The sequence below is a fragment of the Zea mays genome, chromosome 3, assembly GCF_902167145.1.
Source record: "Zea mays cultivar B73 chromosome 3, Zm-B73-REFERENCE-NAM-5.0, whole genome shotgun sequence".
Lineage (NCBI taxonomy): Eukaryota > Viridiplantae > Streptophyta > Magnoliopsida > Poales > Poaceae > Zea > Zea mays.
In genome coordinates, this window is record NC_050098.1 from 132836517 (window position 1) to 132859443 (window position 22927).

The 22927-nt window shown below is 44.5% G+C and overlaps 1 protein-coding gene across 1 annotated transcript; it reads left to right on the plus strand.

The window, feature by feature from the left end:
• Positions 1–7277: 7277 nt before the first annotated feature.
• On the plus strand, positions 7278–9531 carry LOC103650569 (S-type anion channel SLAH2). The gene is made up of 3 exons (XM_008676144.3): positions 7278–7451; positions 7557–8156; positions 8229–9531. The coding sequence occupies exons 1-3, from the start codon at positions 7368–7370 to the stop codon at positions 9345–9347; spliced, it is 1803 nt and encodes a 600-aa protein (XP_008674366.1). The 5' UTR covers positions 7278–7367; the 3' UTR covers positions 9348–9531.
• Positions 9532–22927: the final 13396 nt, after the last annotated feature.

Below are 22927 nucleotides of genomic sequence, written 5' to 3' on the forward strand. Positions count from 1 at the left end.
ATCTAAGCCAAGATACTACCAATTGAAAGGCAAGAACATAGCTATGATCACAATCAACGGAACTTCAAGATATTCAATGAAATTGCATAGTTCCATCCTCCATACCTTTGCCTTTTACCTGAATGCCATGAGATTCTTTCTTTTAGGTAGTGTGGAGTGAGAGCACTGTTGTCACCAATTGAGGGCTCCTTATGCTCATGCACCTCATAGCTCGAGAGGGTGCATTAGAGACACAACATGGATTTTTTGTTTTGGTATACACATAGTACTAAGACAAAGTAATCAAGTGAGCATGGACTAAACAAAACTATCATGCTTGCACATAGGTTAATACATAATAATTAAAAACCACACAACATGATTTATAAAAAGATACAAGTTTAGCCACATACACCAAGAGAGTTAATCATGGTAGATATATCAAATGAAAAGCTACCCATTGAATGATTCAAGAGATATAACCTATAAAGCACACAGTCATGATTGAGCAAGCATCATTATGATCTTGGAAATCATGAATCATTAATTGAAAGGTATTCAACACAAGCAATCTCAAAAGCATAACTACTCCAAGGATAGGTATAGCATGACAATCCAACTTAAGAGCAATACTGATTGGAAATAATGCACTTAAGATACACGGGTACCGTCCTTTGGAGAGGGAGTTGCATATTCTCATCAAAGTCCTTTGCTTGATTCACCAATAATGATTAAGGACCTCTACAACTTATTTAACTCGAGATGAACATGGGATTAGTATTGCACAATAATTCAACCTTGGGTCAATAAATAGACAATAAAATTGACAGCTTAAGCATAGAGTTTGAATTAACATCCTAAGCTCTCCCAGGGTCTCCAGTCCATCTCGAGGCACCTACATGGTCTAGTTGGCACAGTTTGGTACCCATCTCGAGATGGGTCCATAACGTTCATCTAAAAGGGCCTTTGGTACCCAAATAGCAGTTGTGCTAGTTCTAGGTGATCTCATTACTGATCTAGCACAAGTGTATGATTTGGGTCTCCTAAGCGAATAAGATTGAGATAAATTTACTTGTTTAGGAACCTTACCCTTCTTACATACCTTAGGTAGATGACCATGCTCACCACACATGTAGCAGAAGCGTCGCTCAACCTGACATGACACTTGCTATTTGTTTTTTTTCTTAGTGAGGGTCATCTTGGAGGGTGCACGTCTTTGATTCTTCATGAGTGGACATGAAGTGATCATATGTTCCTTATCGTTGCATCCAAAACATCTCCTCATTCCTTCATCCTTGTCTTTGTGTGGACAAGACGCAATGAAGTGACCTAATTCCTTGCACTTGAAGCACCTCCTTTTTCCTCTTCCCTTTTTGCTCTTGGATGACATAGAGAGATGATCAGTGCAAACAACATGACTAATTGAATTTTTACCTTTTTCCTTGTTCATGTTGATTTCTTCATTTATTGCTTTAGGAACATCATTCTTATGGAGTTTAACACTTGCTGCGGTTTCTCCCGTCTCAAGCTTCTTCGCCACACGTCTGTGGATATCTTGAGGAGGTTGAGAAATGTGTCTTCTCCTTAGTTGCTTTGCTTTCTTGTTCCTTTCTTTATTGATGAGCAACTTTTCTTTTGATCCTGCAGCTTGATGCTCATTCAAAAATTGGCTTTCTTTTGAGCAACAGGGGTTAGCACATGGTGATATATTATCTAAATGTGCACGTGTGCAAGAATGAGGTTCACATGAATTTAAGTTTGCAATTACAACCTCATGAGCAACATCAAGCATGATATGGTCATCAACTAATTCATTATGAGAATAAGATAGCATATCATATTTTCACATAGAGCAAGTTTTTCTAAATTTATCATTTCTACTTGACTCTTAAGCATAGAATTCTCAGTTTTAAGTTGAGCAACATCAGATAATACATCATGATTATTTCTTTGCTCAAATAAAACAGATTCATAGTGTTGGACCAAATTATCATGAGAGCACTTTAGCTCCTCATGTTCTTTGGTCATCTTCTTCAGGCTGTCGTTGGTTTTGATGAGAGGCTCCTCTAGCCTGAGAAGCGTCTCGCCTTGTTCCTCCTCAACAGCTTAACCAAGAACACTTTGTCTTCTTTGTTGAGATGGGTGTAGAACCGGCGAATCTCCTCTTCTTCCACATCGCTGGTCTCATTTTCCCTGTCATTATTATCAGTGGAAGCAATACAGGAAAATGTACCTTGTGCTTATGAAGGCTCATCCTCGCTATCATCCTCATATTCCTCCTCATCATCGCTTTTGTCTTCACTATCATTGTTAGCAATAAGACATTTATAACTAGTGTAAGACAAACCTGTCGGTGAGGTGGATTCATCGTTTGGTTGCCATCGTTTTTCTTCTCCCTTTGAAAGGTTAGTACCACAAACAACATAGGGAGTAGAAGTAGTACAATTGGACTCATAATATTTTATTTTAATTCTATTCCATAGATCATGAGCATCAACAAATAAATCACTATCACTACTCATGATGGCAAAATAAGCACCTCTAGGAAGAGAGTCAACTAAGATGTTGCAAGCATGGTGATTGAGAGATAGACATCTTAGTTCAGCATTAGAAGGTTTTTTACTAATATCAGAGGGAAAATACTTCTACTAAAGATCTGTCTCAAATCAGGATCGATATGCATGAAAGCATTATAAATAGAGACAGACCAAGATTTATAATTAGAACCATCGCCTAGAAGAAGTTCTAGAGTTACCTCTTGTGACGACATCGTCATCTCCAGACGGCTAAGCCCACACTGGAGAGGCCTAGATCTGATACCAATTGAAAGTTCACTATGCCCGGGAACAGGATCTGGATGTCGCCTAGAGGGGGGATGAATAGGAGAATAATAATTATCACTTTAAAACTTGAAATTCTTACTCTACTCGAAGGCTGGATCGCAGTGGAATGAAAGTCCCTTTGAGTAGGTTGCAGCGGAATTGAAGTTCCTGTCTTAAAATACCCTGCACTTCGAAGACAGCTTGTACCATATAAATATAGAAGTTCAAGTATAAACAACAAATAAGACAGAAACAACACACAACACAGAGCAGAGCACACAGACACAGAGATTTATCCCGAGGTTCGGCCAAGCCTGAAATGCTTGCCTAGTCCTCGTTGGAGTTAGCCACACCTTGGCTTGGAGTCTATTTCAACTCCTTCCTCTGTTTGCTCAGATCTGTCAGTGCGACACATAGAGCCTTCCACTATGTTGATGTTAGTTACAACGATGTCGTGGCTGCTTACAATCTTCTTGACAGCACTCCGGCAGAGTAACAATGCGCTCAAGATTTTGCTCTAGCTCTCAACAGCACTTCCCCTCTCTCTAAAGGCTTATAACTTCGCCTCTACACAAACTAGAGAGATACATAAGAGAGGGAGAGAGAGAATTGATCCAAATGATGTATGCACTTGTTGGCTGCTCTTGTGTACTTGTTTGAGGCGCCTAGGGGTCCCTTTTATAGCCCCAAAGGGCCTAGGAGCCGTTGGAGCTTCATTTGGAAGCTCTCAGCCTTCCCTGGCTGCGGGTGCATCAGACTGTCCGGTGGCGCACCGGACAATGAACAGTAACATATCTGATTGACAATTGCCTTCTCTGGAAGAGCTAGCCGTTGGTGCACCGTACATGTTACTATTCACTGTCCTGTGCAACGGACAGGTCACTATTCACTGTCATGTGCACCGGACAGAGTGACTATTCACTGTCCTGTGCACCGGATAGGTCTCTATTCACTGTCTTGTGCACCGGACAACTACTATTCATTGTCCTGTGCACCAGCCAACAGCACACTAAGTGCTTTTCCTCCGTTCTTTCTCCGTTTAACTTCAACTTTTGGGAGGATTTTCCTGAGACTTAAACAAACACATTTAGAGTATAATCCAATTGATTTAGTCCTAGAAACTTACCTCTTTCTTGTTCTTCTCCTAGATTTTCTGTTTCTCCTCAAGTAGAGATTAGAATGGCACTTTCTCTACAGAAAGAGTTAGAGAGCAAACCAAGGCACCAAACTTGTAGTAAGAGGTGTATGCAAAATGGTTGAACACTCAAACCTTACATACTTAACCTTTTTCATCGTTTTACCCAATTTGGCATGTTTGAGGTCGATGTTGGACTCTAAACCATCAAGTCAACTTGACTTGATCTAGATTGACATATCTGAGGTCCAACCCCCTTGTTTACTTGCCGAGCTTGATTTTGAGCCTTATGACTTACACCACATAACTGTAGATGTTGCCTCATTGGTTGTAAGTCGATCAACCTTGATGCACCATAACTCTTCTTAACTCGATCAACCTTGACTTTGCGAGTCTTCTTCTTCACCCCTGGCTTTGGGTCCCTGGGCTCCTTGACCTTCTCCCATGCACTCGGTACCTCGAAGCTCTTCTTGCCTCCATCCTTGGCTTGATCGGTTGTCTCTGAGTTACACACATCGAGTCTCACTTAAGCAATGTCCATCTTACTTATGACGTCCATTATCTATAGATAATCTAGTCTTTGGACTATCACACTTCTTCACTTGTGTTGAACCCTGTTAGCTTTGCATTAAGCATCTGTTCAACACTTACCACACTTGTTAGTCCTTTAATTAGGTTGTCATCTAAACACCAAAACCCACAAGAGAGCTTTCAGGTGGGCGGGTGAGGGAGAGGGAGGCAGCGGCGGGTAAGGGAGAGAGGGATGCGGCGGGTGAGGTAGCGGGTGAGGGAGAGGGAGGTGCCGACGACGGCGGGTGAGCGGCGGCGAAGGGTGAGCGACGGCAGTTGAGCGTGTGAGTGAGAGAGAGTGAGAAGAAAGGAAGAAGGAGAAGCCTTTAGGCCGGTATATTTCTATTCTTTGCCGAGTGCCCGCGATCTGGCACTCGTCAAAGCCGTCTTTGCCAAGTGTCAACTGACAGGCACTCGACAAAGGTCTGTTCTAGGGTCTTTACCGAGTGTCATCCCCTTGGCACTCGGCAAAGCGTTTTTTATTTTTTTTTATTTTTGGCAACCAAACTTTTTGTGGTATGCTCCTACACTATGTAGACCTACATTACCATTTTGGGCAATTATAAAAGTGTTTTCTATAACTATTAGATTTAGTTTGTTTATTTGAATTTATTCAGAAAATTCAAATTTGAACTGCAAGTCACTCGAAACTTGGAAGACCGTGCATGCAAAAATGATATTCATGCTATTTAGCACAAGTTACGACCGATTTCAGGAGGGGACTGGTAACTTCGAGCACCATGCTCACTAAACATGACCGTGAACTTACCATCCACATGTTTAAAAATTGTATAAAACTTAACCAAAGTCAAAAAATCATGAAACTTGTCCACATGTCATGATATCATATATATAGGCTGTGATAAAAATTTGAGAATGTTTCGAGAAAGTTGTGAGACAATATGTGTATAAACCTAAGAGAACTACACATGAAATCATAGAGTTTCAATGTAGTTCCCTTAGGTTTCTACACATACTGCCTCACAACTTTCTCGAAACATTCTCAAATTTTTATCACAGCCTCTATATATATGATATCATGATATGTGGAAAAGATTCATGATTTTCAGACTTTATTTGTGTTTTATACAATTTTTAAACAGTTGGATGGCAAGTTCACGGCCATGTTTAGTGAGCATGTTGCTCGAAGTTTCCGGTCCGCTCCTGAAATCGTAACTTGTGCTAAATAGCATGGGTGTCATTTTTGCATGCACGGTTTTCCAAGTTTCGGGTGACTTGCAGTTCAAATCTGAATTTTCTGAATAAATTTAAATAAACGAACTAAATCTACTAGCTATAGAAAACATTGTTATAATTGTCCCAAAATGGTACATGTAGATCTACATAGTGTAGAAACATACCACAAAAAGTTTGGTTGGCAAAATAAAAATATGCTTTGCCGAGTGCCTAAATAAGTCACTCGGTAAAGTAGGCTTTGTCGAGTGTCAGTCGATTGACACTCGACAAAGAATCTTCTTTGCCGAGTGCCAACGCTCGGCCGTCGGCAAAGGTTAACGACCGTCAGCTTTAGACGGCCGCTGATGGCCCTTTGCCGAGCGCCGCCTTCGCCGAGTGTTCGACACTTGGCAAAGACATCTTTGTCGAGTGTATTTCTATGCCGAGAGTTCTACACTCGGTAAACGAGCTCGTTACCGAGAGCAGGACTTTGCCGAGTGCTCTGCAAAAAGCACTCAGCAAAGCGCCGAGCACTCGGTAAAGGCCTGGATTCTGGTAGTGAAGCCCTCCGTTCCAACAATTGCGTGCACAAGTTTTGGGAGAGCATGTCTCCAAAACGACTTTGGTCCAAATGCTCACCTACTCGAGTAAGAGATAGACAATTATGTTTTTGGGAGTGTCACTAACACGACTGCTCAACCTCTTCTTGCATCGATCGGGATTGCTTCATCTCCTGATCTTGGTACATAGCTTCGTTGTTGATCGCCACTGCTACATCCCTCCACTGCATCGACCAGCTGGAAGACTACTTTTGGACTGATAGTATGCCTACTCCTACGTATGGTTCATCTTTTGAATGGTTCTCAATTGTGTTTTTCTCTATTATATGTTCATAGTAAATGTGGCAAGTTTACACATGCTTCTTTATATTGTCATGAATATATGTATTCCATTTTTTAAAATTGAAATACAACTGAAAATGCTTAATTTTCTAACATGGACATTTGACCTTTTTAACAGGTACGAGATTGTATGTCACCATATATACATTGTTGTAGTAGCCAAACAAATCGGAGCTAAAATAGTTTCTTGCATTGAAGTCGTTACTGAAGCTATTTTAGTTGGAGCCCAAGAGCTCTACCTACCAAATGGCTGATAAGTCGATTCCCCGATGCATGGAGTGGGCATTAAGAGCAAGTAGATCATATTTAGCAGGTTGTAAGGTAGTTTCTTATCATAAAAATCCGAAAGAGAAGAAAGAGGAAAAAGCATTAAATGCTAATCTTTCTTCTCCCTCTCTGTCAATTGGTAGATCATTAATTGCAGAACTTTCTTTACAGCTTATTATTCTATCGACCTACGAAATGCTAATCTTTTTTTAATAAGATTGTAATGTCTGGTCTATGCTAAAGAAAATTAGACGCGGTTTTGTTAACACTATATAATTTTGTTACGCTATTTTAACTAAAAACAATAGATTTAAAAGGTAATTGTAACTCATGAGTAATAAACTGTGATTCAATGCAGATAGTCAAGCTGAGCAAAACACACCTAAAAGCAGACGTGGCGTCTATATAAATCAGACATGCAGGAAGACATAGAAGTAGAACAGGCCAAGGCATGCAAAAGAAAAGAGAGATAGAATAGAAGGCCGCTTGCCACCTCAACTGCTAGCTGTGGCTGGTATGGAGGCGAACAGCAGCAAGTCCGGCGGTCTGCCACCGAGAAACGCTGACGTCTCCAACCCCAAGCCACCGACCCACCCTCCCGTGAGCTTCCTCTACCTTCCGATCTTGCTTATGTGACACCTCGCCGGCGCCTTTCGGTAACGGTGCACCTTGGCGGTGGGCATGCATGTGGTTGATGAAATGCAGGTCCCTCCGCAGCGGCTCAGGGAGACGGTGGTCCTCCCGCCGCTGGAGACGCAGTTCCACCACCCTCCAGGCTCTGGCTTCCGCACCGTGCAACAAACCGTGTCAATGAGCCTGCCGGCGTCCCCGGGCAGCTTCGGCACCGCTACACCCACTGCCGCCGTGACAACCGACTCCGCCGACCTCCGGCGGCAGGCCATGGCCAACGCGTCGCGCATGGCGCCGCACCGCCTGGCCGCGCACGGCGCGGGGAGCAGCAGCGTCCGGTTCACGCCGCAGGAGAAGGAGGAGGCCATGATGTTCCGGTCGCAGCCCATCCCCGGTGGCCCACCACCGGCGCGGCTCGCGAGCCGGGCTGCTGGTGGTGGACACGGCGGCCGCAGGGCCATGAACTGGGATAGGCGCTACGACTCGTTCAAGACGTGGTCCGGAAAGCTGGAGCGCCAGATCAACCATCTGGCCGGCGCCGGCGCCGAGGGATCTGGTGACGACGGCGATCTGGACAGTGATGTCATCGGCAGCCACCGTACTTGCGCCACGTCGGTGCCAGAGGTGGATCGCTTCTACGCCGCGTTGGAAGGCCCCGAGCTGGACCAACTCAAGGTACGTCACATCACACTCACATGTATGCGTGCGCGGTCCGCCCTAACAACTTCATCGTCTCTCTCTCTCCAGCCGTCGGAGGACCTGGTGCTGCCTGCGGACCGGACGTGGCCGTTCCTGCTGCGGTTCCCGGTGTCGGCGTTCGGCATCTGCATGGGCGTGAGCAGCCAGGCCATCCTGTGGAAGGTGATGGCGCTGTCGGTACCGACCACGTTCCTGCACGTGACGGCCAAGGCCAACCTCGCGCTCTGGTGCATCTCGGTGGCGCTGACGTGCGCCGTCACCGCCGTGTACGCGTGCAAGGCCGCCCTCTTCTTCGAGGCGGTGCGGCGCGAGTACTACCACCCGATCCGCGTCAACTTCTTCTTCGCGCCCTGGATCACCTGCCTCTGCCTGGCCATCGGGGCGCCGCGCGCGGTGGCGCCCAGCACCGCGGCGCTGCCGCGCTGGCTCTGGTACCTTCTCATGGCGCCACTGCTCTGCCTGGGGCTCAAGATCTACGGCCAGTGGATGTCCGGCGGGCAGCGCCGGCTGTCCAAGGTGGCCAACCCATCCAACCACCTGTCCGTGCTGGGGAACTTCGTGGGCGCGCAGCTCGGCGCCACCATGGGGTTACGCGAGGGCCCCGTCTTCTTCTTCGCCGTCGGGCTGGCGCACTACGTCGTGCTGTTCGTCACCCTGTACCAGCGGCTGCCGACCAACGAGACGCTGCCCAAGGAGCTCCACCCGGTGTTCTTCCTGTTCGTGGCGGCGCCCAGCGTGTCGTCCGTGGCCTGGGCCGAGATCTCCGGCGGCGAGTTCGGCCACGTCTCGCGGGTCGCCTTCTTCGTCGCCATGTTCCTGTACGCGTCGCTCGCCGTGCGGGTCAACTTCTTCAGGGGGTTCAGGTTCTCACTGGCGTGGTGGGCCTACACGTCGCCAATGGCTGGCGCGGCCGTCGCGGCCATCCGGTACTCCACCGTGGTGGACAACGCCTTCACCAAGGCGCTGTGCGTGGCGCTGTCTGCGGTGGCCACGCTCACCGTGGCGGCGCTGTTCGCGACAACCATGGTGCACGCTTTCGTGCTCAAGAACTTGTTCCCCAATGACATTGCCATTGCCATCACGGAGCGAAAGGTGAAGCCCATCATGGAGTTGCAGGAGAGCGACGGAAACCATATAGAGGCCACCGATGATGCAACAGAACCATGATTCCATGCACAAGGAGATCGGAAGTTAATTACAACCAACTGTCATGTACTACTACTTTTTTTTAATATTACATAGTACAATGCGCACGCATGTATATTCACCCTACAAGAGTACAGACGCATGCACACAAACACTCTACTTCTATGAGGAACTCCATCAATTTGGCCAAGTCCTTTTACACTTTGAGATTTTATGGCCGTGTGGGTGGATGGGAGGTCTACAAATCAGCACATAAAATAAAAGAAAATACCTAATCCTTTTCTCTCTCTTCCCAATCACTCCTCCTCCGACCTCAGTCAGTATCATTAGAAATGGTAATCAGAGACAGGTAAATCAAACCATGTAGTCTTCAACCATAAGTTCCATTGTGGCCTGTGGGGGTGGACATGCAGTTCTACACTTGCCATGCATATACATGGTGACAAGATGGATGCTCTTGCGACAGGAATAGTTTTATGCTTAAGAAGATGGTGGCATTCAATATTTGGCATCCTAAGCCCATTCAACTTATGGCATCCTAAGCCCAACAAGTTCTCCATCAAGCTCAATCAATACCTCAAGATTCACAATAATGCTTGTTGCAATGTTGGAGCCGTGTTCCTCTCATGCTCAAGTGGAGGCCTAGTTCTACAAGGAAGACAAAGTGCTTTAGAGTCATCATATGAATCACCAATGGCAAGGGTCCAATGGTAGGACCATCTCCTTGATCAACCCCAACCCATGAAAATGGTCAGTGTCATCAACATACTTCCATGTATCCTATTGAATTAGAGGGATCTAGTCACCACAATAGCATGTTTTCCCCTAGACACTATGAGGAAGAGTTTTGGTGACCAATATTAATGTTCATTACGTCACAAAAAATACCTAGTTACGATTAGAATATGTTTATGAAGATGGAAACAACCACCTCTAATCTAGTATATCTCAACAATATCTATGACATATTCAAACTCAACAACGCACTAGCCTAATCCAACCATCATGTATCAGTACACTATGAAGTCAATTGTGACCAACTTATGATGTTTCCTTTTGTCTAGTTCAACATATAGTGTATTTAACTCCATAAACTGTTTGAAATGCAAAGTTATGATTATTTGCTTCATCTAGCTTTACATGTGGTCTACATTGCCAAGAGCCACGAAATCAATTTCTAGTGGTGAATGGTGTTCTCGACCTCCTCTAGAAACACCTCCATACTCTAAAGGCATGTTGGAAACAACTACCACTAGAAATATGATTTCTAAATGTTGTTAACGTTCATATCCATTGTTGAAATATATGAAATTTCTAGGGCAATTGAAAATTTGAATCCACTCTAGACATCGATTTTTAGAGGTGCTTATCTCTAATCATATTTTTATAGACGATTCTTATAAAGACGTCTCAAAAAATTAAAAGATGACTCTAAACTAACTTATGTAGTTATGTTTTCTAGATTTGATGACCTTGACAGTCATCACTCTAAAGCTTGGAATGGGAAATGTCTTAAGAAAATTTAATGGTTAGAGGAGGGTGAATAGCCTAACTGAAATTTTCTAGCACTCAAAAACACCAGGCAAAGGATTAGACAACAAGCATTAATAACTCTACTTTGGTCTAGCTACATATTGCAAACCTAAAAGTGAGTAGAACCTACATATTTCTAGAGATCGAGATATAAGCTAAGCAAAGCTCAGTGCACCTCTCTGGCTCTCTGATGGGTCTCTAGAGATTTCTAGCGAGTTCTAAAACCAACTCAAAAAAGCATACTCTCTCTAACTATGCTACGGTGCAAACCTTCAATGGGATCTATGAAGAGCTCCTCTACTACATTTGAATATCCCACGCGTTATCTGCTTGTCACAATCAAACTCGAGTGACCTATATTCTTTGATGGCATCGAAAGTTAGGGTTGCCATTGCTGAATTTCGATGGTGCTTGAGGCAGTGAATTAAGCTCTAGTACTTTAGTCTTGTCATCATGCTAGTAGTACATGTTGTGCACTATAGCACTTAATCGAGGACCACAGGAAAGGCCCTAGAATAACCATATTATCTTCATTAGGGTAATGAAACCATAGGATCAAGTCATAGGGTTAATGTCGCGATACAACCATCAAAATTTACATAACTCAAAAATCATACACCACATTGATTAAAAGAATATTAAACTTATAAGGTCAAATTAATTTAAAAACGTACAATCTGTATTTAGTTAACCCAATGAAAACTAGCTAATTAGCTATCCCATGGTCTAGTTTCATGTTCACTAATAATGACACGATGAGAACAGTTAGAGCTTTGGAGGAATGTCCATTCCAACATATTTAAAAGTTTAATAGCAGTGCAATGACTATGATGGCACTCAGAAGACTTATTCCAACATAATCATTTAGGGGTTGAAAAGGAGAATTATTAGGTATTGTAAAGTTTGTGGAAAGCATGGCGTGAATTGATGTATGACATGCTATACTCAACTATATATTTACTAAATTTACATATTTAAGGAAAAACAAGTGATCATATGAAAAAGTCAATTATTTTTACACATCACTCTCATTACTATAAATCTAGAAGAAACAAAACAAAATCATCGTACGAGGATGTTCATGCTTTTGGAAAAAATTCTATAGAGCTGCACATCTATACCCACATGGAGACCAATGGTGAACCTCCATATCCATGACTAAATATGGGTCGCCTCTAGGTTCCAAATTTTCTTTAGTGTGGCTCTATAGACCATGAATTGTACGACAATGACATGAGGTACTTGCCTTTAGCTATCCACACTATATCCCAAGATAAATCCACGTGATTAGTGAGTCACCATTATGTACTCATCTTGTCACTCCCATACTTATTATATACATGAGTATCCAAAATATGGGTTGTTAGTACTAGTGACAAACAATCATAGTGTATAAGTGATTTTGAAGGGTCATGAAAACTTCTAGAAATGCCTTACATAACATCTTGCCTGTAAGAGATGTAACCGAGATTGCTGATAAATGTTGATAAAATGAGTGATAAGGAGATATAGATCTTCTCATCTTTAATGGAGAGCTTGTTGGATAAACAAAGAGTGGATTTGAGTTGTATGAACATGTATTTATACATAGGGTAGGGTGGTCATTTCTAGGTTTTATCGGTTAGTGTGTTGCGAGACTATCCACATGTTTGCTAGGTTACAGGCTTAGTGTTCCTATGGATAGTCTTGATGTTCTTTTAGATTGTTTGAGACAACAATAAATAGTTTAGGCGAACAATACATGGATGAATCTAGGGTTGTATTAGCTCTGAGCGATCATGGATAGTCTAGGCGCCCGTCTAAACAGTTTGTGAGTTCGTTAGTAGAATGAAGGCATGTAATTCTTTATGCTCTGTGGGGTTGCTCTTAGGTTTTGTGGGTGATGATTTCTACGGGTTTTCGATGATTATTGTAACACCCTGAATTTGGGGGTATAAAATTTCTTTCTTATGATCATCCAAATTCAGGTGTTACTCTTCTCTATCTCACTCTAGTGTCCATCTCTCTCTAGTTCCTCTCTCTCTCTTTGTCTTTCTCTTTTGGTTAGGGTTAGCTTAATTAGTGAGGGATTATTTAATTTATTTTGTCCAAAACATATGAGTCATGGAATGTTGCATCATATTGAGCCTAAATATTCTTTGAAATGTTGCACATATTTGATTTGGTTTGAATTTGAAACTTGATTTGAATTTGAATTGAAAACCCTAGAGAAAATAAATAGAAAAGCAATTAGAAATTCCAGGAAAAAGGAAAAGCCAATTCGGCCCAAGGCAGCCCACTTAGCCCAGCCCCCGCACGTGCGTCCGCGCCTGCGCGCCCCCTCTGCCTGACAGGCGGGTCCCGCCTGTCGGCGCAACCCTGAGCGCTCGCACTCTCTTCCCCTCCCTCTCTCTCTATCCCGTGGGCCAGACCTGTCGGCGCTAGTTCTCTTGCGCGCACCCGCTCTCTCTGTCCCGCCGTCCCCACCTGTCAGCCGTCTCTAACCTATCGCCCACGATCTCCCGCCGTGGACGCGCCCACGATCGCGCGTTCTCCAGCCACGTCCGAGCCCCCGCGCCCTGCTCGTCCACCCCTCCTCTCTCATTTGCGCCCTCTGCCCAGCTCCCTCGATCTCTCTCTCTCTCGCTCCGCCCACGCTAACCGAGAGCTCCGCCACCGCCTGCCGACGTCCACCGCTTGTTCCGTGGTCGCCGTTGCGCCCGTGCCCCGTCTAGTGCCACGGTGAGCTTCGCCTTGACGTCAGCTACTCGGGACACCCTTCAGTGTGCCCTCTCCCTCCCTGCTGCGCCCGGTCCACGCTCACTTGAGTAGTTCTTGCACAGTGGGAGCCCCACCGCCGTTGACTCGAGGCTCCACCGCACCCCCGCCGTTCTCCAAGCGTCCTAGAGTTCGCACTCGAGGTGAGCATCCTTCCCATGCCGTTATTTCGCCAAGTATCATCCCTGCGCCCTCGCAATTGCTCGCCGGACTTAGTTACGCCGCCGCGGAACCTTTTCTACCGCAGTCTGCGTTCTCTGGCGCCCCCGTGTCGGTTCTGCGCCCACGGTCGTGTTCGTCGTGTCGCGCTGAACGTGTCTGACCCTTTCCCTAAGCCACCAGAGCTCGGCCGTGGCCGGTCTGCCCGTCTCCGACGAACTCTTGCCGCAGGACCGAGCGGCGCCACCGCGCCCAAGCCAGCCTTGGCCGTAAGATCTCGGTCGTCTGTCCGAGATCGGATGGTTTGGACTCAACCCGAGTAGATCTAATCCTAGCCCTTCGATCGGGATCTCACCGCCCCCCTCTCTCCCCTCTCACCCGCGTCTCTGCCCTAGGCCCGGCCGGTCAGCCCGCCCTAGCTCACTAGCGCCCTATCCCCGCTTGTTAGCCGCGCCCGCACCCACGCGATCTAATCTGGGTCGTCGGTTTCTGATCCGATGGCTGAGGTTACCCTGTACCCCTTCGCGTGGTGGTTTTGTTTAACAACCCCCTGGTTTTAGGAAATCAACACGCCGTCCTCTGTTTTAGCGCATAGGTCCCTAGATTGTTTTAGTTATACCCCTGGACTTTTATTTAATCACAGATTTAGCCTTAATTTCATATTTCAAACTTCAAAACTTGTTTATTTCAAATCTTTTTTATATGAACTCCAAATTTAGTGGTTCAAATTGCAAAATGTTCACAATATTATTCTCTGTTCAAATAAAATATGATCAACTGTAATATGTATACTTCAATTCTACACTTAGAATATAGGATTAATGTTTATGTTAGTTTATTTTATTTGATGAAATAAATAAAATGAAAGCCTTAGGAGTTAAAATATATTTAAGCTGGTGTGATTAGTGTTATGAAATACATGAATTTATTTCTGGCTTAACCTTTAATCCTTAATGACATAAATATAATTAGGTATGTAATTTTGGGTGACACTTAAAGGATAATCAAATTCCTAAATAAGAATAGTTCCTCTTATAATTTAATCTCTACTTGTTTAATTACCTCTTAACCTTTTTGAACCATGTTCCAAACACTTACAGAGTAATTAATCCCCAATGAGGATTAGTCCATTTTATAACTTGATCTCATTCCCCTGTATTTAATACTATACCTTTTTGAGTTGTGTGCCAATGTTTGTACATGTTTGATGTGATGTTCATTTTTACTTTCCAAATGTATTGAATGTATGCTCGCTTTACTTAGACATCGAGCAGCTCGTGGTTCCTTAGTGTGTTGCCGAAGATCCCTCTGAGCAACAACCTGGTGAAGGCAAGTGTCCTCAGACCTATCATATCCTACTTTACTTTATAATTCACTGTCCCGCATTACATTATTGAAACTTAAGGATTGACTAGTCTGTATTTACCTTACCTTTGTTTACCTTTCTGGGTTAATCATGGTTAGCTTATGCTATTGCTTTAACTCAATCAATGAACATGATGTGATCTTTTATGATACGATGATGTTATTCCGATGAGGTTCTTATGATTACTTTAGGGGGCTTAGGCTGTTTCCTGAGTGCCTCTCCGTAAGGACCTGTTTCGGGAGTGACAACCCAGGAAAACAGTGCAACCATGAGGGTGGAATGGGACGCCCTTAGCTGATTAATTAGAGGAACCAGAGGAGTAGTTGGCTTCGCCGTAGGGCCGTCAATGGGGTCCGGGCACAGTACTTGCTCTGCCGAGGCTGGTTGCAGATGTTCTTTGATTTGGTTTTGTTAGTCACCCTTCCTCTGGGGAGATGTACTGTGTTTATCAAACTGTAGAAACCTAACGGGCGGCTATGACCTCTGGGAAATCTTTGTAAATGCTATGTAGTGAGACCCTGCTAGGTCACCTTGGTAGTGATCAATGGGGAGGCTAGAACCTCGGGCAGAATGGGAATCACGGCTTGTGGGTAAAGTGTGTGACCTCTGTAGAGGGTTAGAAACTGGTATATCAGTCGTGCTCACGGTTATGTGCAGCCTTGGGATCCTCTTCGATTAGAAGAACTTTGGCTACTTTTATGATGATGATTAAGCAATGGTGATTATAATTCTGACCTTTGGTATTTCCTCTTGGAGGGAGTGCTTCTGGGTAATAACTGGGTTATTACTAAAACTTGGCTCTACTTATAGTAATAAAACTTGACCAACTAAAAGCAACTGCTTAACTTTAACTCCACATACAGCTAGTCCACTTTAGTCAATCAGGACATTTGCTGAGTACGTTGATGTGTACTCACCCTTACTTTACAAACCACCCCACCCCAGGTTGTCCCCACTGTACTCAGTGCTCAGGAGTTGAAGCTGGCAACATAGATGACTTTGAGGAGTTCCAGGACTACGACAAGTTTTAGTTTACTTTAGTGGCAAACCCCTAGTCATCTGCCTGTGTAGGCTTACATTCTACGTTTCGTTACTCCGCACTTTGATGTTATTGTTAAACACTATGATTATGTAATAGACTCTATGGATGTCTCAGACATCTTGATGTAACTAAGTACCTTTCCTCTATTTAATTCAAGAATTGTGTGATGATGTCCAATTATGTAATCGCTGTGTACATGAGCTCTGATCCTGGCACGTACATGGTTCACATTCGGTTTACCTTCCAAAACCGGGTGTGACATAATTGGTATCAAAGCCTTACTGACTGTAGGACCGCTAACCTAGACTAGAATGGTCGACCTAAGGATATAGACCCTTACTCTTACCTTGACCTTAGTGTCTTTTCGAAAGTTGGGTATCTTGACCAACTCTATGTTAGTTACTTATCTCAAAAGTTTTGTCTCACTTTTCTTTCTGTTTACTTTCTGGTCTCATAGTTCTACTCTCACTCTTGTGCTTACGATGTCTTTTGTAGATGGCCCGTATCAGGTGCACTGCACGTAAGTCTGTGATCCCCTTTTTGCCTTCTCGACTGGCGGAGCGTCCCCTGCGTCGCACGGTGTTCGGTCAGTCCAGTCACCTGGAGAGATTGCATCGTCGCCTGTAGGGATTGCGGAGTTGGACAAGATTTGGGTGGAGGTTACAGAATTGTGTGCTGAATGCACGACACGCCACTATCTTGATGGTGGTTCTCCCGCCCCTGTAGGGATTCAGCACCCTTACCATTCACCGCCTCGTGGTCGCTTCGACTATGGTACCCCAGACTGCAGGACCCGCATAGATTTATATCCATAGATCGATGGAGTCGGAGTCCATAATAATGCTTAATTCAGTGTCTTAGTCTAGTCAGTCTTAGTTAGAGTTAGTTTGGTTATTTTTTGTTGGATGCTTGTCAAGATGAACATGTAATGAAGTTGGATCTTTGTAATGATTGTCACCAAGGTGTGGGTATCCCCTGCAACTTGGTGTAGTTATTAATAAAGTCAGTTATTTAGTTGGGAAATCCATTTGTTTCCACTTTCCTCTTTATCTGAGAAGTTGTCAGTGAGGGTGATCAATTGTTCAGTGCTATGAAGATTTCCGTATATCTTTTCTTATGCTGAAAGACTGCAGAGTCAAATCTGATATGTGTGTGGTTTCTACAGATGTCTGAGAACAGGCGCAGAGGTGCGAGGCGTGGTTAGCCAGAGCACCAGGCACCCCAGGAAGAGGCAGCTCCGCAGCAGCATTTGCCACCGCCACCCCCGATGACCATTGAGCAGATGTTCTTGATGCAGACCCAAACAGTTTAGGCAATTGGTCAGACCTTAGCAGCGATGCAGTAGGTGCTACATCAGCCACCACCACCACAGCCTCTAGTGCAAGTCCAGATGCCGCAAGTGCCTAGAGACAAGCGGGCAGCGTTCATGAGGGGCCATCCCCCTATCTTTGCCCACTCTGCTGATCCCATGGACGCGGAAGATTGGCTGCATACTGTTGAGCGTGAGTTGCACACTGCCCAGTGCAACGACCGCGAGAAGGTGTTGTATGGTCCCCGACAACTGAGGGGATCAGCCCAGTCTTGGTGGGAGTCTTACCTCGCCACCCATGCCAACCCTGAAGCCATTACTCGGGAGGAGTTCAGGGACAACTTCCGTCGCTACCATGTGCCTGAGGGACTAATGATAGTAAGGAAGGAGGAGTTTCTTGTCCTGAAGCAAGGTCCCATGTCCGTCAGGGAGTACAGAGATAAGTTTTTGCAGTTGTCACGTTACGCCCCAGAAGACGTCAACACAGATGCCAAGCGGCAGTACCGCTTTCTGAGAGGATTGGTTGATCACCTCCATTACCAGCTTATGAACCACACTTTCCCCACCTTCCAGCAATCATGACTGAAAGGAAGCATCGAGAGATGGAGGATAGGAAGTGCAAGATTGGTGGACCTCAGACCGGGAGTAGCAGTTGTCCCCGCTACTCAGGCAACTCACCCCAACAATTCAAGCAAGGTCACCAGCACCAGCATCAGCGTCAGCACCAGTACTAGAGGCAGTTTCCTCAGCAGCAGTACCGACAGAACACTCAGCCAGGAGGAAATCAGTACCAGCGTCAGAACAACCAGGCAACTCGTCTTCCTGCCCAAGCAACCAACCAGAATAGCCAAGCAGCCCCATCACAAGTAGGAGGTCGTGCATGCTTCTACTGTGGAGAACAAAATCACTGGGCGAAGAACTGTCCCAAGAAAGCAGCCCAGCAACCGCCAGCAGTCAATGCCTGAGCAAGATAAGGAGCGCCACAGCAAGCACCAGGAGTCCGTGGTCAGGCCTACAACCGTGGAAAGGTGAATCACCTGGAGGCCAAAGCAATCCATGATGCTCAGGACGTGGCAGTAGGTATGTTTCCAGTCGAATCCTACCCAGCAAAAGTACTATTTGATACTGGTGCCACACATTCTTTTGTTTCTGCATCTTGGGTAGAATCACATAACATCCCCATAGAACCAATGATCCCACCTTTAAGAGTTAATTTAGTTGGAGGAAAAGTGCAGTCCGATAGGATTTGTCCGAATCTAAGGATTGAAATAAGGGGGATAGACTTCCCCGCTAGCCTAGTAGTAATGGGAACTCAAGGGTTAGATGTCATCCTAGGGATGAGTTGGCTACACAGAAATCAAGCCACTATCAGCTTTTCAAGAGAACAGTTAAGTTGGTGTCCCCATCCGGAAAGGAAGTAGTAACCAAGCTGTACTTACCTGAACTAGAAGAAGGAGCATGTCACCATTTATTAGTAGATGACAAGGAGTCCAATCCGATTGAGGCAATTAGGATTGTGTCAGGATTCCCCGATGTATTCCCTGAGGAGTTACTAGGCATGCCACCTGAAAGGAAAGTTGAATTTGCCATAGAGCTTATTCTAGGCACCGCCCCTATTTCTAAGAGAGCTTATTGAGTGTCCGGACCAGAGTTGGTGGAACTCAAGAAGCAAATTATTGAGTTGTTAGAGAAAGGCTACATCAGGCCAGTACCTCGCCTTAGGCAGCCCCAGTATTATTTGTGGAGAAGAAGGATGGCACGAAGAGGATGTGCATTGATTACAGAGCCTTGAATGAAGTCACTGTCAAGAATAAGTACCCCCTGCCCCGAATTGAAGACTTATTTGATCAGCTGAGAGGAGCCAGTGTGTTCTCAAAGATAGATCTGAGGTCAGGTTACCATCAGCTCAGAATCCGACCCGCAGACATACCGAAGACAGCATTCATCACCAAGTATGGACTATATGAGTTCATGGTTATGTCATTCGGATTGACGAATGCGCCAACCTACTTCATGTACTTGATGAACAGTGTGTTCATAGACTACCTCGACAAGTTCATAGTAGTGTTCATTGATGATATTCTTGTATATTCTCAGAATGAGCAAGAGCATGAAGAACATTTGAGGAAAGTACTTCAGAGGATACGAGATTGCCAGTGCGAGTTCTGGATCAGCGAAATTCTGTTCTTGGGTCATATTATAAACCGAGATGGACTAGCTGTGGATCCAAAGAAGGTAGCAGCGATTCTGGACTGGAAAGCACCAAAGGATGTCCGAGGAATTAAGAGTTTCATTGGAATGGCCGGTTACTATTGGCGTTTTATTGAAGGTTTCTACAAGATTGCCAGACCAATGACAGCCTTACTAGCAAAGAAGGTTGACTTCAAGTGGACCCCAGCGTGCCAAGAATCATTTGAGATGTTGAAGCAGAAGTTGACAATAGCACCGGTGTTAGTTCTGCCAGATGTTCACAAGCCATTCTCAGTATATTGTGATGCTTCGTACACCGGACTGGGATGTGTGTTAATGCAGGAAGGGAAAGTAGTGGCATACTCGTCCCGATAATTGAAAGTTCACGAGAAGAATTACCCCACTCATGATTTGGAGCTAGCAGCAGTGGTTCATGCACTGAAGACTTGGAGACATTATCTGTATGTGCAGAAGTGTGATATCTACACGAACCACAAGAGCCTCAAGTACATATTTACTCAGTTAGAGTTAAACATGAGGCAGCGAAGATGGCTAGAATTAATCAAACACTATGAACTGAAGATTCACTATCACCCAGGCAAAGCAAATGTGGTTGCAGATGCTCTTAGCAGGAAGAGTCAAGTCAATATGTTGGCCGCTCACTCGATGCTGTTAGAGCTAGTGAAAGAATTCGACAGGTTGAGTCTCGGATTTCTGAACAACACTTAAGGAGTGACAATTGAGCTAGAACCCACCCTAGAGCAAGACATCAGGAATGGTGAGAAGGATGATGAGAAGATCAACGAGATCCGACAGCTAATCATCGATGGGAAAGGTCCAGATTTCTGTGAAGATGGAGAAGGAGTGGTATGGTTCAAGGATAGGTTGTGTGTTCCCGACATCAAATCGATCTGGGAACTGATTCTCAAGGAAGCTCATGAGACAGCATATTCTATGCATCCTGGTAGCGAGAAAATGTATCAAGACTTGAAGAAGAGATTCTGGTGGTACGGGATGAAAAGAGAGATAGCAGAGTATGTGGCCAGATGCGACAGTTGTCAGAGGATCAAGGCAGAACATCAGAGGCCCGCAGGTTTGTTGCAGTCGTTGCAGATTCCGCAGTGGAAATGTGATGAGATTGTGATGGACTTTATAGTTGGTCTGCCCCGCACTCGAGCTGGTTATGACTCCATCTGGGTAGTAGTGGACCGTTTAACAAAGGCGACTATTTCATACCAGTGAAGACCACCTATAATGTAACACCCCATTGAACCCACACAATGAATGTTACCAACAACCCTTCCCACAAAACTTATACCACATAAGAAAAGTAATAGAGACAGAAAATAAAACAAAATCCGGCAGCACCTCCCTTGAAAGTAGCATAAAGAGAGGGACATAAAGATTAGACATAATGTAAAAAGAAAGACAATCCACGAAGTATAAACAGAATGCAGAGATAGTAATAAACATTCATGACCAAATAAAAAGAGAAGGAATCCGGCCAACCCAGAAAGAAACAATTCAACTATCATGAAGACTAGAACATATTAATCCCCTAGGCTTGAACCCCTGTTTAACATCATTACTAAGGAGTGGTACATTTATTTAAAAGTGAAGTGGCCGTGTTGCTACATCCCTCCTTTCCCAAAAGCAAGATCAAGTGCCTGCATCAAACAATGCAAGAGTGAGATGACACTTCTCAGCAAGTAAAAGGTCAAACAACAATTGGACTATGTAACCAAACCGTGCTTAAACAACCACGTAGTTCACAACTTCCTTCTTGAGTATTAATTTGCAGCAAGTAAACAAGTAACCAATTACTTAGTTCAAAGAAAGGAATCACCAAGTAAAGACTCACACTATCCACATCACCACAACAGGTTCCACACTTCACCCATGAATATACATGGCTACAGATGCAGTAATGACTTCTGCCTTCATACCTCTAGGGTATGAAGCTGCATCATACCCCTCCTCGGGCAACGTATGATGCGGAGTGTACTGGTACAATCGGACCATATGATCACGAGAAAACTTCCATGCAAAAGATGATGTATGCAGTATGCATGAAAACAACATGAGATCCTCCACCCACATGTGGTAGACATAAACTTCCACTTCCTTAAAATGATAAAACAACACGTGTAACATGCTCAAACCACATCTTCAACATAAGAAAATAATGGAACATGAATAACTTCGAGCCACATTTCCCACAATGGAGTACAAGTATGAATACATTTGACATGGATGTGATCAAGCATAGGACACATAAATCAATCAACGGTATAAACCACCACTATTTTACTTGCCTTCACCGGGGAGTTTGGACAAAGCCCTAAGTGCGATCCGAAGTCCACCACCTGTTTTTGACACACAACTTAGTGCACCAATTTCACATAACAACACTCATAAACGATGCCGCACCTACGCACAATTTAAAACCCCGCCGCGGTAACAACTCTCCCTACACCCACCAAACTGCAGCGGTGCTGCTTAACAATTTCATATCTTTAAAATTATGACAGCAGTGGTAACAAACAAAAACTCCAGAGGCATCTACATAAAATTCCCCACAAGTTTTGTATACAATTTATAATTAAATTCCAACATCTAATTAGCCCAACACAGTTCACAAGATAACCCCTGCAATCTGTTTTTTTGGACAGCAACATACCCGGATTCAAACAGCGATATTTTCTAAAATATAATTCCAAATCGAGCGCATAAGTACTCGTTGGAAAGGTATGATAAAGCTCTACATGATTCTCATACTGAGTATCACTAATTACCCACGAAAAATCCTCAGAAACTGCTAATACTTCTCTGTTCGCCGACCTGCAAAAATCTGTTTTTTGGACAGCAACATACCCGGATTCAAACAGCGATATCTTCTAAAATATAATTCCGAATCGAGCGCATAAGTACTCGTTGGAAAGGTACGACAAAGCTCTACATTATTATCCCACTGATCCCCACTAATTGCCCACGAAAAATTCCCAGAAATCACTAGAACTACTGCTGTTCGCCCACCCATTAAATTTCTGGACAGCACCTCTACCAATTCGCATACGTGACATATATTCAATGGAATTGCAGCACAAATAAACAAGAGATAATCCCAAAAATCACCTTGAATTCTCCCCCTTTCCTTCCTCCCTTCTTCCCTCCACCAAAACCAATTGGGGACTTGCACCACGCGACGTAGATCCAAGCGGCAAGGAATGGCACCTTGGAGAGGA